The 17,796-nt window shown below is 42.3% G+C and overlaps 1 protein-coding gene across 6 annotated transcripts in view; it reads right to left on the reverse strand.

Moving 5' to 3' along the window:
• LOC147448483 (lysine-specific demethylase JMJ27-like) overlaps positions 1 to 17,796 on the reverse strand; it is a 102,443-nt gene that overhangs the window by 23,315 nt on the left and 61,332 nt on the right. For all 6 annotated transcript variants that reach the window (XR_015189354.1, XR_015189353.1, XR_015189356.1 and 3 more), the window contains exons 9-12: positions 14,960 to 15,331; positions 14,810 to 14,882; positions 14,639 to 14,724; positions 14,393 to 14,512 (exon numbers count right to left, since the gene is read on the reverse strand). Coding sequence is in view for 2 of the 6 variants with exons in the window: in XM_086521074.1 (XP_086377200.1) it covers positions 14,393 to 14,512; positions 14,639 to 14,724; positions 14,810 to 14,882; positions 14,960 to 15,331 (651 nt within the window). In the remaining 4 variants the exon portion in view is untranslated. The remainder of the gene's footprint in view (positions 1 to 14,392; positions 14,513 to 14,638; positions 14,725 to 14,809; positions 14,883 to 14,959; positions 15,332 to 17,796) is intronic.

Below are 17,796 nucleotides of genomic sequence, written 5' to 3' on the forward strand. Positions count from 1 at the left end.
GGCTCTCTCTCCTGCTCCCCCACAAGTCTTTCTCTCTCAAGCGCTATGTTCAAGAGTTTTCTCTCTCAACAGCAGGGCTATGTTCAAGAGTTGTTAGAAGCATTTGGTATGATCCAATGAAAACCTATCTCATCTCCTATGGATCCCAACCAGAAGTTGTCCGAGTATGATCCCTCACGTAGCACAAGCTACAAAGTATCGAAAGCTAGTCGATTCGCTGCTATGTTCAAGAGTAGTTAGAAGCATTTGGTATGATCCAATGAAACCTATCTCATCTCCTATAAATCCCAACCAAAAGTTGTCCAATATGATCCCTCACGTAGCACAAGCTACAAAGTATCGAAAGCTAGTCGGTTCTCTTATTTGGGTACTCAACACTGTATTGTATGACCATATGATACAACGATTTGAAATGGTTCTTCAGAGTTTTTTAGAAAACACACCGAAACCGTACGATGGCAGCCTTGATATAAAGATACAATACCATTATGATCATGAGAAAAACGAGGATGGCTTAATCCGACTCCAAAACCCTATGGATATCTTCACAAAACCTCTACCACAAGCAATATTATCCTCTCATGCCAGCTCCCTTGAGTTGGTTCCTCGTCGAGAAGTTGCGAGGGGATGTTGTGTTAGTTTTAGATTCATGTCCCATGGTGACTCCAGTATCTCTCAGGAGCAGATTAGAGAGTGAAGGTTGTTTTGTGGTTATGCCCGACCGTACTTGGTTGTGCCTGACCGTACTTGTGGGGACTCCAATATCTCTCAGGAGCAAATTAGAGAGTGAAGGTTGTTTTGTGGTTGTGCCCGACCGTACTTGAGATCGACATACTTTCTCAGCGGTGCACTCCATTGTTGTGCCCACCCAATAGGCTAGCATCAAACAGGATCCCTCTTTCTAGGGTAACCCTGGGTCAGTCTCCTGTGTTCTACATTTCCCCCTCTAAAATGTAGCAAATATGTCAATTCAATGAATTTACACATTTTATTAGGCCTTGGCATGTACTTTAAAATCATGAAGTCAAGGCAGATTTTTGTTGTGCCAATATATGCACCCTCACCACTTGTATATTTTGCATATCAATGAGTAGCAAAGCTTGTCAACGTTTGGGTCACACCCTCTCTCTAGCTTTTGTGCATGGGTGTCTGATCACCTCTCTCTAGTGTTTTCTGTCCTCCAATGTTTTGCTAGTGATCTTGCATTCTCTCTCTAGCCCTTTAACTCTCCACTGCTCCCCCTCTCCCCCATTTGCAGGTTGTGTTGCAGATCAGCTACACGTGCCTGTTCAATGGGCGGTACGCAATAAGAGGACGATTCCGTGAAGATATGCAATGATAAATCCGAAATCCATTGGCCGAAATCCAGTCCCGAGAGAAGATTTGCTCACATTTGCAAACAAGATCATAACCTGATTCACCCTTTTCTCTACACCTTTGACATATCCAAATTCTCATCTGTTAAAGAGATTTTTAAGAGTCCCCGAAACACAAATTAGCGTCAAAAAGAGTTTTTTCGAGTAAAAACAAACACTTCTTCTTTATCCCGCCTTTCTGTTAGAGTTTCGGAGGTCATCTCTTGATTTCCCTATCTAGATCTTCTGAGTCCGGGTTTCTTCATGGTTGTACCCAACTTGTGAGTCTGTTATAGTCTACGCATCATGGAAGATTTATCCCAGAAAATTTCGAGCGCGCCACTTGCGACCTTTTTGTTAGGCACCATATTTTATGCTTTTTGACTCTTCTGTCATGTGCACATCTAACCCTATGTGCATGTGGACAAGTTGTAGCTCCTATTTCTAGGGTTTAGAACAGCATAGGAAGTGTTTGGGCACCCTTGTGAGCCTGTACGCAAGACTTGCAACTTTAAATTAGTTGCATACCCTCTAATTGCACATGAGCATAGCCAGTGTCTTCTACATGTAGGCATTGGGGAGTGTTCCCATACACTTGCATTAGTACCTAGCCTAGGTATTTATCTGCATGTGAATCACCTCTTATTAGAAGTTCATCCAATTATTACCAAGTGACATTATAGCATCGTTTTCAGAAATCGTGGGTTTTTATTGGTATTGCTCGAACCATGCTTTGATACCAATGTAATGTGCAGCAAGTTACGGAAGTGATTGGTGGTGAATGCTCAGGATGAGTGCTCAGTGCATACCCCAAGGTACCTTTTACTAAATGAGAGAGTTCCTTTTACTTCATGAGAGATGTGCAAAGACTAGAGAGAGAAGAAAGTGATACTGTGAGTGAAGGTTCCGTGAGTCTCACACACACAAGGCTAACACCATATGGAGTCCCAAACCCCCCTCCAAGGGGCCCCCCTTCTATCACTAGAGAGGTATTTGCTTTAGATTGCACAAATGCTGATACAATCATCCTAGATGCTTAGATGTTGATGGGATCTTGCTATAGATGCTTGCTTCTGCAAGCTAAGGGCTGAAAATGCAAAACGCTAGGGATTCTAGCTGGGATATGCAATTGTGACGAGGCTATGGGTTGGTTTGCTATCGCAGATGGCAGCAATGGGCTGAAATCGGAAAAAAAACGCTGGCTGAATTTGAAAACGCTGGCTGATATGGTGTCTTGGGCTGAAAACTGAAAACACTGGGTGATCTAATGCTTGGGCTGAAAACACTACGACTGATCTCGTACTGCGGGCGGATGGTGGAAAAACGCCATGGATACTGAGGTATTGCGGGTACTGGGTGCTGAGTCTGATGGTCAAACTGAGATCTACAATCATTTAGTCTTGAAGTCATATATGCATGATCAACCGTCTCATTGGGAGTATTATCTCTTCCTAGTTCAAGCAATTCTAAATAACTCCTATTCCAATGCCGTTGGTAGAACTCCGTATATGGTAGCATCTGGCCGTCCTTTCCAATCTTTGTTGACTAGATCGGTTGGTCAGTTGCCTGATGCCAATGTTGAGAGCGAGTCCTTGAAAGAGATTACTACGAGTGTGAAGCTTCGGCTAAGCAAGGCTTAAGAATCTTATTCTCGACGCGCTAATAAGCATCGTCAGGATGTTACTATCAAGGAAGGGGATAGAGTTTTATCCTAGAATCATGAAGCAATGCCTTAAACAAATAGGAAAGAAGCGTCCAAAGTTGTCTTTTCGGATGTATAGTCAATTTCCAGTCATTAAAAAAATAAATGATGTGTCTATGAAATTGCGGTTAACTAACTCATGGTCAATGCACAACGTTTTCCATGTTTCTTGGTTGAAGTTGTTTCAGGGAGATCTCCCAAAGGACATTTCTGAAGAGAACGAACCCAAGATCGTAGACGAAGCTGAAGTCATGGAGTCGGAGCAAATTTTGCTGCATCGTTTTCGCCATGGCTCAAAGAAACAAGCACAACATAAATATTTTAAGTTCAAAGATCGAGGAACCCACGAGGCAATGTGGGTCGACGAAAATTTCTTCACAGGTTACCTTGAGTTATTGGCAGACTACAAGGAAGCCATGCAACTCGGTACCACTACCTCACCCTGGAAAGGGGGGATGTCACGTGCACATCTAACCCTATGTGCATGTGGACAAGCTTTTAACTCCTACTCTTAGGGTTTAGGACAGCCTATAGAGTGTTCTGGCACCCTTTTGAGCTTGTACACAGTGCATGTCCAGCCAGATTCGTTGCATACCCTCTAATCGCACATGTGCATAGCCAATGTCTGATACGTGTAGGCATTGGGTCCATACAGTTGCATTAGTACTCAGCCTAGGTATTTATCTGCATGTGAATCACCTCTTATTAGTAGCTCGTCAACTTGTTAACAAGTAACATTTTAGCATAATTTTAAAAAATCTGAAGGTGCCGCGAGAAGCGTGTGCGAGTGCAAGTGCGAGAGCAGAGAGAGAGAGAGAGAGAGAGAGAGAGAGAGAGAGAGAGAGAGAGAGAGAGACCTGCTTTGGGTGGAGCGCACAACAACGTTATCCTGTTGCAGCTCCTTATTCTGTTGTATATTAAAGAATAAGTGTATACATGGTTAAGTTAGTAGATGGGTTAGTAGTAAGTGGGATGTCCGGCCAGTTGGCCTTACAGCGGAAGTGTGTGCGAGTGCAAGTGCAAGAGCAGAGAGAGAGAGAGACCTGCTTTGGGTGGAGCGCACAACAACGTTATCCTATTGCAGCTCCTTATTTTGTTGTATATTAAAGAGTAAGTGTATACATGGTTAAGTTAGTAGATGGGTTAGTAGTAAGTGGGATGTCCGGCCAGTTGGCCTGAATCCCAACAAACTCCCACTTGAAGGCCAACGCAACCCAAGTGACTTGGTATGTACAACCGTGAACCAATCTAGAGGCTTCAACCTATACCCATCAACTCACTGCAATGTGTGAACCGCTCCAAAGCTAAGCCTTTCGTCAAAGCATCTGCTGGGTTGTCGTCAGTGTGTATCTTGACCAAATCAATGAGCTTTTTGGCCAAGAAATCTCTCACAAGATGATACCTGACTTCAATGTGTTTCGATTTGGAGTGAAACACGGGATTCCTTACCAATGCAAGAGCACTTTGACTATCACAATATATCACCGGAGTCTCATCAATGCCAAGATTTCTGACCAAGCGAGATAACCATACAACCTCTTTACTTGCATCCGACAATGCAACGTACTCTGCTTCCATAGTAGAAGACGACGTGCAATCTTGAAGACATGACCTCCAAGATATTGCTGCTCCAGCAATATGAAGACATAGCCAGATGTCGATCTCCTATTGTCGACACAACCCGTATAGTCTGTATCCGCATAACCCATGATGGATGCATCATGGTTCCCGAAGCGTAAACACCTGCCGACCGTACCTTTGAGGTACCTAAGAATGTGCTTCATTGCTTCCCAATGCTTGCTACCAGGATTTGCCATATATCGGCTCACTACTCCCACTGCAAAAGCAATGTCTGGTCTTGTGGCCACCATAGCATACATGAGACTGCCCACTGCCGAAGAATATGGTACCTTAGCCATTTCAACTCGCTCAGCATCAGATTTGGGTGCATCTTCCTTGCTGAGTTTCAAGAATGTCTGCATTGGGGTACTCAATGCTTTCCCCCCCTGCATATTGAAACGCTGCAAAACTTTCTCAATGTATGTTTCCTGAGATAACTCAAGAATACGACGTTTGCGATCTCTTTTGATTTGCATACCAAGAAAGTGTGTAGCATCCCCCAAATCTTTCATTGCAAAATTATTCCTTAGTGTTTTCTTCAAGTTGGCAATTTCCGCAATAGAATTCCCAACTATAAGCATGTCATCAACATACAAAACTAGAATGATCATCGAGCCATCATCTAGCTTTCTTGTGTACAAGCAGTGATCCTCTTCGCTCCTTTTACATCCTTGAGACCTCATATATGCATCAAATTTATGATACCACTGCCTTGAACCCTGCTTTAAGCCATAAAGTGTCTCAAGTTTCCAAAGGATGGTTCAGTTCCGGCCACATGGAGGTTGCAGCTTGTGCATAGTGATGTTTGTGGGCCCATGCAAACTCCGTCCTTGGGCAATTACCTCTACTTCGTGACTTTCATTGATGATTACTCCAAGCATGCATGGGTATTTCCGCTTAAAGCGAAGTCCGAAGTTTTATGTGCTTCAAACAATTTCTGGCTATGGCTGAAAATGTCTCGAAATGTACTATGGGCACCCTCCGTTCCGATCGAGGGGGGGAGTATATGTCTCATGAATTTAATGCATTTCTGGCTAGTCGTGGGATAAAACACCAATGTACAGTGCCTTATACACCTCAGCAAAATGGTGTTGCTGAGAGGAAAAACAGGTCACTGACGGAAATGGCACGATGTATGGTCAAAAGTCAAGCTTTGCCGCATTCTTTTTGGCTTGAGGCCATCATGTGTGCCACTTATGTACTTAACAGGTGTCCTACGAAAGCTTTGCAGTCGATTTGGATCACCTGAGGTAAATTTCTTCTTGTAAACCCATTTGCAAGGTAAAGCTTTCGCATCATTTGGCAATTCTACCAAGTCCCAAGTGTCATTAGCCAGAATCGAGTTATACTCAGATTTCATAGCCTGCTCCCACTTCACCACATCATCCGTCATCATGGCTTCTTGGTAGCAGCTTGGCTCACCGCAATTGGTCAACATGATGTAATCAAGACCTCGCTCGAAACGCGCAAGTGGACAAGAGACTCTAGTAGACCGTCTCACTTCTTGATCATTGCTATCCGCTCCCTCTGGAGTATTGCTAGTGGAAGGTACATCACTAGCCCGCTGAATTGATTTCACCGTCTCCAAGGCAACATCCTCAAAAGTGACTCTCCGAATTTCTATTTCCTTGATAGATTGTTTATACATCTTCGACTCATTGAAGATCACATCTGAAGTACGGAGGATTTGACAAGATTCCGAGTGCCAGAGACGATATCCTATCTCTCCATCTACAACATATCCAATAAAAATACATTTGTGTGACTTTGGCTCTAACTTCTGTCAAAGTTGTTTAGGTCCGTGAGCATAAGCTTCACAACCAAAAACACGTAGATGGTCATAGTGGGGCTTACGTTTAGACCATAACTCTTCTGGAATCTCATAATTCAATGGTGTACTAAGCGAGCGATTTATAATGTGCACTGCAGTCAAGACGGCTTCTGCCCAAAAGCCTTGTGTGAGATTTGCTCCAGAAAGCATAGCTGTGACTCTTTCTTGAATCGTACGATTCATGCGCTCAGCAACTCCATTCTGAGCTGGTGTGTATGGTGCAGTAAACTGCCTTTTAATCCCCCTTTTAGCACAAAAATTGTCAAATTCCTTAGAGACATACTCTCCACCGTTGTCAGTTCGCAACCTCTTGAGTTTCTTGCCAGACTGATTCTCAACGAGTGCTAAAAATTTCTGGAACACAGGAAGAACTTGATCCTTATATTTCAAAGGATATGCCGACGCCTTTCGAGTAGAGTCATCTATAAATGTCACAAAATAGCTGGCCTCCCCTAGAGGTTTGGTTGACATAGGACCACAAACATCACTAGGCACTAAATCTAGAGGTTCAACTCGCTTTTGACCCAATGGTAAGTGCACGAACCCAGTCTGTTTGCCATAGATACAATGCTCACAAACACGAAAGTCAACATAAGACAAGACAGGTAAGTAGCCAAAACGAGTCAGAGTTCTCATTCCTTTTTGGCTAATATGACCTAGCCGGCAATGCCACAACTCAGTAGACGGCAGCTCGGCTATAGATATATAATCATGACCAACATCTGACACATGCATGGAATACAAGGTACCATGCTTCTGACCTCTGAGTACAACAAAATTACCTTTACGTACTATTTACGAACCATTGCCAAATGTGGTGTTGTAGCCCAAATTATCAAGCTGACCAACAGAAATCAAGCTTTTAGTCAACTTGGGCACACGTCTGACATTACATAAAGTAAAGTGCGTGCCATTTCTTAGATGCAATTTGACGTTTCCGACACCGTCAATGTCTAGTTCATAAGCATCACTAAGTCTCACTTTGCCACAAGAGTGAGAATAAGTAGAGAACCACTCTCTATGTGGTGTCACATGGAAACTCGCACAAGAGCCTCGCAAGTAGATCTGCTGTGAAGACCAATACGTCAGAGGTAAGTGGCATAACAACCGCTGGAAGAGTCTCTACAACAGGAGCATTTGAGGACTCTAGCACATTGATCTCCTCTAGCTTTGCTTTGGCCTTGTTTGAATCATCAGACTTAGAAGTTTCACCGGATTGTTTATCCTTCTTGCTTTGCTACCATTTCCTGCAATCCTTCTTCACATGCCCTTTTTTATGGCAGTGATAGCACTCGACATTACGCATAGAACCCAGAGACTTACTGCGTGAGTCCCCCACGTTCCTTGCTTTTGGCACGACTTTAAGTGAGACCCCTCTGTCTATCACTAGCAACATACGCATCACCATCCTTCTTGCCTTCGAGAGATTTCCTGCGAATCTCCTCGGTAAACAGACTTCCAAGGACGTCATTGTACACTAGACCGGTACCAGGTGCTGAGTTGCTAATCACAGTACAGAACGTATTCCAAAACGAGGGTAAACTGTATAGCAAGAAGATACATTTGATTTCCTCATCGAAGACCAAACCCTGAGTGGTCAACTGAGTGAAAATAATATTGAACTCATTAATGTGAGTAGAAATAGTGCCCTCTTCCTTCATACGAAGGTCAAACAGCTTCTTCATCAAGAAAACCTTACTAGTGGCACTTTTGTTCTCATAACTGGAACACAACTTATCCCATACATCTCTAGCAGTTCTTTCTCCAGCTATAGTAAAGTACACAGATTTGGAGGGTAGATTTGGTCTTAGCATCAAGTCTCTCCCACTCAACATCAGTATACTCGCCCTCTGGGCGCTCCATGATAGGATCTAGCACGCCTTTTTTGTATAAGAATCTACTCTTTCCAAATAGCAAAATTTGCACTATCAAATTTTCCGATATTGTAAATACTCTTTTCACCACTAGATGACATGGCTGCAAGCTAAAGATAATATAGTGATAAACATTGGTAATTCATGGAAAAATTCGGCAGAGTTTGCCCAGAAAAACTGACAGAATCTCAATCAAAAACTGTCACAAGGGATCAGTAACGCATCAAAAGTAATGCTCTCAGAGCATAAGACAGGCGCATCAACCACTAACTGTGCATAGAAAAAGTCAAAAAACTGATCCAAGACTGCTAACACGGCGTCAAATGCACCTAGCTCTCTCTATACATGTCCTACGGCGAGGCCACGAAAAAGGGGTACTCCAGCAATATGTATCACCGAAAGGATCTCAACATTCGAGAATCCCCCAGCTCAAGAAAACCTCACGCTATCGACCCTCACAAAAGGTTATGCAGACAAGAAACCAGCTCAATCTCAGAAAGGGCCTCCGAACCGAGTTTCAGAAACGGTCGGAAGTGCTAGAAACAAGCCAAATCGGCTCTACAAAAGGTACATATGGCAGTTTCCGCAACTCAACGTACATCCACTGTCAACAATACTGCAAGGTGTAGTATACGCGCTCAAACAAGCGCCAAACAAAATGTGCAAGAAGTAAACAAATCCCTGCGGGGAGTAAAACCGCTCTCAAAAGAGCTCAAGCACTATCAAAAGTGCCAAAACAATGCATATCCGCATCAAATACTAACACTGAAATCTATGCTGATGCAAAACACTACAACCTGTAAGAAATTTGGATGTCATGTATGTATGCAAGAACCTGTGAGAAGATGGATGCCTGAAAAAACTCGAGACAATGTCGATACCGAAAAGTGCTCCTAATCAACCCATAAGCACCATCTCAATAGCAAATAATAGCCATAAAGCGGCTATATACCATCCCAAAATAGTCTCTGAACAACCTGCACCTGTGTCTTGTACCTGTAGCAAAAGTGGAATTGAAAAATACAACCCCTGAAGCATAGCTCGGATGAAGCTTTCGACTGCACGAACAGCTTACCTCCCACGACACCTACTAGAAACGCTCTCAGAACGTTGAATTTGCCGATGCCGAAATCGGAAACCTCTTTGCACTTTTGAAAGTGCGCGTGCGCGGACGCGAAAACGACAAGCACAAACCCTGCTCTGATACGAGTTGAAGGTGCCGTAGGAAGCGTGTGCGAGTGCAAGTGCGAGAGCACAGAGAGAGAGAGAGAGAGAGAGAGAGAGAGAGAGAGAGAGAGAGAGAGAGAGAGAGAGAGAGAGAGACCTGCTTTGGGTGGAGCACACAGCAACGTTATCCTGTTGCAGCTCCTTATCCTGTTGTATATTAAAGAATAAGTATATACATGGTTAAGTTAGTAGATGGATTAGTAGTAAGTGGGATGTCCAGAATCCCAACAAAATCGCAGGTTTTTATTGGCATTGCCCGACCCAAGCTCTAATCCCCTATACAAGTGACCCCTCCAGGATAAGTTAGTATCCTCACTACCAGTACCCGCAGTACCTCAGCATCCATGGCATTTTTGTACCATCCACCTACAGAACCAAATCAGCCCTAGTGTTTTCAACCCAAGCATCACATCAGCCAGCGTTTTCAATTTTCAGCCCAAAACACCAGACCAAACAACGGGAAGAGAAGTTATCACTATGTATGGATTTCAAAGTTGAACTTTGCTCAAGATGAGTGCTCCGAACTGTGCTCAAGGGTTCCTTTTACTTAGGGAAGGAAGAGCCTTCTGTTCTTTTAGTAAGAGAGTGCAATGGACACAAACAAAGTCGTGAACACTGTGAATGAAGGTACTCAGATTGAGAGATAGAGAGAGAAGAGAATACGACACAGAGAAGTTGTCAAACCCTCCTCCAAGAGCCCCACTCTCAATGGCGAGAGTGGTCTACCATCGAGAGTGGTCTACTATTGATTGCACAAATCACTACAATGCTTGGACTTGCCGACGATGTCGACGACGATGAGGATGACGACGAGACGAGCTGAAATCTGAAAATCCTAAGGACTGAAATCTACAAATTTTTATCTGCTAAATTTTGACTCTATGTCGGTGACGATGTCGATGGCGACGATAACGCGCTGAAAACGCAGATGCTGAAATCTGCGTTTTCCGGGCTGAATCTGCAAACTTCGCGGGATCTGACCATGCGGTGAGGATCTGCTGCGGGGAAGTGAGATCTACGAGGTTCAAGGGTTCAACAGCGGGTACTGAATGCTGAAAATTGAAAACGCTGATGCTTGTGGGGATTCCGTCGCGAAGATCTGCAAAAACGTTGAAGTGCCTTGCAGATGCAAAAACGCTAGGACTGATCTTTATCCTTGCGGTGCAAATCTGCTAGCGCTGGAGAGTCTGCTGCTTCTTGCTGTCGCCAAGCTGTTGTCAACGCAAAAACGTTGGCTGATCTAAGGTTTTGTCCAAAAACGCTAGGGTTCTTGGGGTTTCTGCTTAGAAGTTGTCTGTTGAGTGAGTACTCTTGCTGCCTCTTCTGCCAGAAAGTGCTAGCGCTAGGTTTCTATATATACAAACTTAGCAAATTTGCCCTATCTACTTTCCAACAAAAGTCACTTAAAAATAATAAGTGAAAAATATCAAAAATAGGGAAAATAGGTCTATGCACTATAAAGATACTCCTGATGGGTTCTGATGGAAATCTAAAGATCATGTTGTATGCAAAAACGCTAGAGATCTTTGGGGTCCTGCTAAGAAGTTGCTTGTGAGAAAACTGGAGGATATGCATCTACTCTACGTATCTGGTCATGCATGGTCTGCGAACAGACTCACAAAAGTGCCAGCTCACTTCCTATTCTAGATTGACTTGACTGAATTGAACCCTGGTCATGCTGTAGCTTGTCCACGGACACATAGGGTTGGGTGTGTCACGTGACAAATGTACATTAAAATGATTGAGCAAAAGTTATGGATGACAAAGCTTTAATATGACGCACCATTGGAAACTAAATGGGAAGCTTTCAAGAAAGTTATTTATTCTTGTGCCGAAGAATGCTTTGCCATAAAGCATCTCCATGGTATCAACAAAGATAGATCACACAAAAGGTAGTTTGATAAAGAATGTCAAGATGCTCGAAAGTCCTTGATAAAGCTTGATGCAACTATGGACAAAGACAAATATCAAAGTCATTCGCATACATACAAGGCATTGATTCAAAAGAAGAGAAGAAGATAGGAAGTAAAGCAACAACTTTTTCAAGTCCAAGAAAAAGCACGTGCATGTGAAAGATTTTGGAGAAACCTGAGGGGTAAGAGGGTTGAGAATTTTTGGTAACTTGAGTCATGTGGATATGTATACACATTGTAGGCAAATATATGAGCAACCAAATGCTGAAAAAATGTCATTTTATGGTTCACTCCCCCTCTTTTTTTACTATTGAGAATGTATGCGGTGGACTTGAAAAGTTGGGCACTCGCAAAGCGAGAGATCTTCAAGGTATCAAGCCGGAGATGATTAAGTGGACAGGAGATTTTACCCATGAGTGAATGTGTGATATATTCAACCTTGCACTTCAACATGGTATGCCTTATGATTGGAGTACTAATTGGGTCAAGCCTTTGCATAAATGAGGAGATGTAAAGAATGTAAACAACTACCAGACTATAATGATTCGGACTCTTATGGCAAAGTTGTTTCGGTGCATAATGGAGATGAAATTGAGTGACTGGGCTGATGAGAATGACAAGCGTGCAAAAGAACAAGCGGGTTTTCGTGAATGCCATAGCACCATTGATCATCTTGTCACTCTTCGTGTTCTCATGGAGGAAAGTCGGTTGAAAGGCAAGCGATAGTATTGTTGTTTTGTGGACCTTAAAAAAGCCTTTGATATGATTCCACGTAAAAATTTGTGGAGAAGGATAAAAGAACTCCAAGTGCCAAGTGAGTTTATTCTTGCGGTTTCTCGAATCTATAAGAAGGTGATGTGTCAATTGCGCATGGGAAGAGAAATTTAAAAAAAAATTGTACGCACTATTGGGGTCAAGGATGTCCATTGTCACCACTCTCTTTGGTCTATGCATCGATTAATTGGAACAAATGGTACTTGACTTTATGCAAGAAGTAGGCATGGAAGAGATCACTATTTGCAATGTGGCAATCATGCTTTTGTTGTATGCGGATGATATAGTGCTTCTAGCACACACGTTAGAAGATGCACAAAAGCTTAGGCTTGCATAGTGGGCTGATTGTGAATGAATCCAAAACAAAGGTTATGCTTGTGAAAACCAATTATAAGGAGAAGCCATGCATTGTGTGCAACAATTAGACACTTGAAGTTGTTGAGAGATTTAAGTACCTTGGCCTTGAGATTCCGTCCAATCACAAGTGGCATGAATGTGCTATGGTCGTTTGAAAGCGGGAAAGAGAACATATTATGCATTTGAGAACATGTGTAATGTGAGAAACATAAGTGTTGGGTTCTCGAGAAGTACCTTTTGGATGCATTGGTGACACCGGTTCTTCTTTATGGAGTTCAAGTGTAGAGCGGGAGCATCTCAAAGTCTACTTGGAAAGAGTTTGAGCATGTCCACACACACACACACACACAAAACCTTCACTCACAATATCACTCTCTCCTCTCTCTAGTCTTTGCACATCAGCTCTCTTATCGATAAAAGAAACCTTGGGTATGCACTGAGCACTCATCATTAGCATTCACCATCAATCACTTCCGATGTACATTACATCTTCATAATCCCATTTATTTGGCATGGGTTATTTAGATGGAGTCAAGCAATTTTTCTTTTGGCATGGGTTATTTAGATGGAGTCAAGCAATTTTTCTTCTCCCCTATATAAGGGGACGCCCCATTCTAGCAGAGTTGTGGGCCTTGTAGTCTCTCTTGTACGCAGAGTTTTCCCTCACAAGGCTTGTTCACACTCTCTCTCCATCTTCTCCTCTCTCTCCCCGGCGTTCCTTGTCACCACACCTTCCGCTGCACCTTGACTGTTTTTGCTAATTTCCTCTCCATAGCTTCGAATTGTAGATTGATGTAATATCGTTTTCTTGTCGCAAAAGCCAACCGTGAAGAATCCGTTTGCTAAAGGAAATTGCCAACGCTCTAATACCACTATAACCAGAAGGACACCATGTGCTGACTCAAAAGAGAAACTGGAAACAACTTTAGCACTTAAACACTGAACGAAAAAGATAACTTCACACTTTAGACAAGACACGGAGTTCTACTCCCAATTGGCTCCTAGCTAGGTGCCCCTTTCGTTATTTTTTTATTTATTGACCTCCATGGAGACAACTGTCCGGAGGAGCACTACTCCACAGCTGCACAAAACTGAGAATGACTCCCCGCACAAAAGTCAATTGCTTTTGTCAACTCAAAGCTCCAAAAGCTCAAAAAGTCAATGCTTTCAATAACTGATGCCAAAAGCTCTTCAAGTGTCCAAATGCCACGTCATCACCCGTGTTTTGCACATATTTGGGTCCCTTGCTCCACTGCTTGTTTGAGCTGATGACTCCTCTCTTCGAGTCCAATCTAGGTCATGCCATGTCATTTAGTTGTAACACTTGTATGCAAAGCAATCAAAGTGCGAATTTTTCCGCATCCGTATATGTACTCCGTCATAAGGACAGACTACACATGTGTATATAGACTTGATAAATTTGTATATACAAGCATGCACACATATCTACATGCATATGTGTGAATCACGTGTGGATAAGTTTAATTTCTTGGTAGTCATCACACAGCAATGGACAACACAAGATGCAATGCAAGGCATGCAGCTTGATGTTGTCTAGGTGTTCCATTTTCGGATCTACAATATTCCCGCGTTGTTGTACTGACTCGCAAAGTGCTCTATGATGCTGAGGATACGACTTACGCAGACCAAACTCATAATAATATGATGCTAAGGTAGAAAATCCCTACGATTATGATCAACAGTTCGCAAAATACACAAACACTAGTAGACAATTATACCTCTAGCTTGTCCTCCTTAGCACGATGCTCCTTCGGAAGGAAACGAAACTCCTCTGTCAAGCGCATACAATGCTGCAAGTTTTCTGGTGAGACGAAGTCCATCGCTACCTTTATGCAAGACTGTATCATCATATGAGCCACAGAGAGACATAGAGAGAAAGATAGATTAGAAAACACATAAGTTTCTTTTTTTGCTGGATCAAAGGCTATGAAAACTGAACCATTACCAATAAATGAGCAGTTTACCTTCAAGTTTCTAACTTGATGAGGACAACCAGCTGGAATGAACACGGCTTCACCTGTATGTTGTTCGAATGTCCAGGGTTCAATTCCTGCAGAAAAATAAAGCATGGCAGATTTTTGAATGAACAGTTCATCAAAATCATCACCAAAAAATTAGCATACAGGTCTACGAACCAAATTCTTCTTTAAGTCTCCGTTTATGCTCCTCTGTTAAATAAATTGTCTGGTCATGAATTGGATGCATAATCTGCTGACAAAACTGTGAGAATGTTTTTCTCGAATAATTTTTTTAAGGTGGATCTCAACATGGTGAAGATTACTCACACGCTCTAAACGATTCTCTTTAGTATGTCGAAACTCACGAAAATGAAGTTTCAGATACTCTTGCAGCTTTGGCACATCCTGGCGTCTAAAAATGTCCCACAATGCTCCTCCAAACGAGCTATCATCAATTGGAGTAAGTGGCTCCTCAATTCTTCCACCGCTGCTACAAAGTTCCTTCAGAGACTCACCAGCATTTATTCGTTCCTTTTCTTCTGATGGATGCCCTTCAATGCTGTTCTTTCTGCAAGAATCAGGTTCAGCCACGTTGCAACCTCGGTCAGGAAGACCATTTTCAAGGTTGGCATCATCTAAGGTTGATGCACCCTTGTTCATTTGGTTAGGCTGACGACGAGCATCAGTAGCTCCATCTGTCTGACAATCACCCAAAAAAAATACTAATGAGAAAGAATACAAGACTATATTTGGAAAACTTCACTATGAAAATAGAAAGATAAAATCGAGTGCAAAACAATGAAAAAGTTTCCATACTCGTGCAAGTCAGATGACATGGCTTATTTTCACAAACAGGACAAGTTCCAAACAATGTGTTCAAATGCCAAACAATGAAAATGTCTCCATATTTATGTGAGGCGGTTGAGACATATTTATGTGAGGCGGTTGAGTATCACTTATTTTCCGCAGGTGACATCAAGTCTCTACGTGACTGTCATATCTACACCTCATAAAGCACATACATGCTTGATGCATCTTGTGAGCTCCTTACATGAAACAGGAAAAAGCTCTTAGTTTCAAGTAGGGAGCAAAACTGGCACATATTTATGTGAGATCACTTCTTTTCCACAGGTGACATCAATTCTCTACATGACTGTCATACCTACACCTCATAGAGCACATACATGCTTGATGTATCTCGTGAGCTCCTTACATGAAACAGGAAAAAAAATGCTCAAGTAGGGAGCAAAACTGGCACAAGTAGTAATTTTTGACCAATATCAATACCCAGATGACAAGGGAGAGAGTTTGTTGCAATACACAAGAGCAAAACACATATTCATTGGTATAGCCAATGGATATGAATTTTGTTGCAATATACAAGAACGAAACACATATCCATTGGTGTACCCAATACTTGGGACCTAAAACCTCAGAATGCTTCAAACGAAACCACTGAAAGTAGATAGATTAGACAAAGCATAAACGCAAGTTTTATCATGTACAAACAGTAGTATATGGTGCAGGTTCAATGTAATTCTTGAAACCCAAGGACAGAATGCACAGGCAGAATAATCCTCTAGACTACAAGGTAATACGTAAACTATTCGTGTCAACATTTGCGACCTCGGATACTTTCATAGAAAGTTAAAAACAACTATAAGAAGAAGCAATTATACAAAACGCAACAAGTGCATACAAGAATCCTCAATGTAGAAAAGACCATGCATGGCCCTAGTTTCATAAACACTAGAGAGCCTAAGACTAGGATGCATGCACATTTGCATTGTGATCCTAGAACCTGGCTAGGCGGGAGACTAGTTCTAAAATAATCCTCTAGATTACAAGGTAATACGTAAACTAATCGTGTCAACACTTGCGACCTCGGATTCTTTCATAGAAAGTTTAAAACAACTATAAGAAGAAGCAATTATACAAAACGCAACAGGTGCATACGAGAATCCTCAATGTAGAAAAGACCATGCATGGCCCTAGTTTCATAAACACTTAGAGAGCCTAAGACTAGGATGCATGCACATTTGCATTGTGATCCTAGAACCTGGCTAGGCGGGAGACTAGTTCTAAGGTCCACCTTTTACTGATAAAGGGGACAAGTTATGTCACGAGCGCATTGCACTTGAGCCATGTGGACAAGCTATTGCTACAAGTTAGTGTCGCTCTTAGTTAGGGATCTAGCCTGGCACTTTGTGAGCCTCTAGAAGGACATGCATGACCAGGCAGGTGATAGTTGCATACCCTCACTTGCACAGTACAATCACTTAAGCATATAGGCATACAATCACTTAAACACGGAAAAGATCCTTACAAATGGGTGAAGTTCAAATGATTGTTCACATCTTTTTGGTTGACACCATAGTACGAGGCAGATGTTTTGACATCATGAAATCATCTTCGGATGAAAGAAGATGATACTCTTGCGACCTAAAGTCGGAGATTTTGGGATACTTATCCTACCTAAACCTTCTTTTATGAAGATATCTCTCAAGGAACAGATGGAAAGATATTGTTGCGATCTATTGAAAGAACTTCAAAGATACTATCTGAAGCAAAAGTCATTTAGCATCCAGCAACTTATGGACCATGCTTTTGACGGTTACTCAATGCTGATAGGTTTCTCCACTTATGCTACGGACGATCCCAAATTCACTAGTAATTTCCAGCAAACGATTTTCAAGAAACTGAAACCCGTTTGTGCATGTTGGGCTCAGATGATCCTGTAACCAGTAGACAGACCAAACGCACTAATCAAACAATGGAGGACAATAGGCCAAGATACAAGAAATATCAAAGAACCCCTAAAAATATACAATGGCATCATAGAGATAAAACAAGCATACAATCACAGGAAATATCCATAGGGAAACTGTGTTTTCCAATGCTAGATATCAAGATGATCTCGAGTATTTGATGTACGAACCATCCTGTGGCAGCTCATAAAAACCATGAGATTGAGAAGCCCCTATGTTGTGCCTCCAACTTCATCAGCATCCACTCCATCTCTCTATATGGTACACCAAGACAGGATGCAAATCTCCTACAAAGCCATACTATAAGAGTAGTGGAAGGAATCCACTTGTCGTTCGATATGAAGGCTCTCTCCTACTCTACATGCCGGTGTTGTCGGACACCCACCAAAGAGAAGT

The sequence above is a fragment of the Adiantum capillus-veneris genome, chromosome 10, assembly GCF_014529385.1.
Source record: "Adiantum capillus-veneris isolate H3 chromosome 10, ASM1452938v2, whole genome shotgun sequence".
Classification (NCBI taxonomy): domain Eukaryota; kingdom Viridiplantae; phylum Streptophyta; class Polypodiopsida; order Polypodiales; family Pteridaceae; genus Adiantum; species Adiantum capillus-veneris.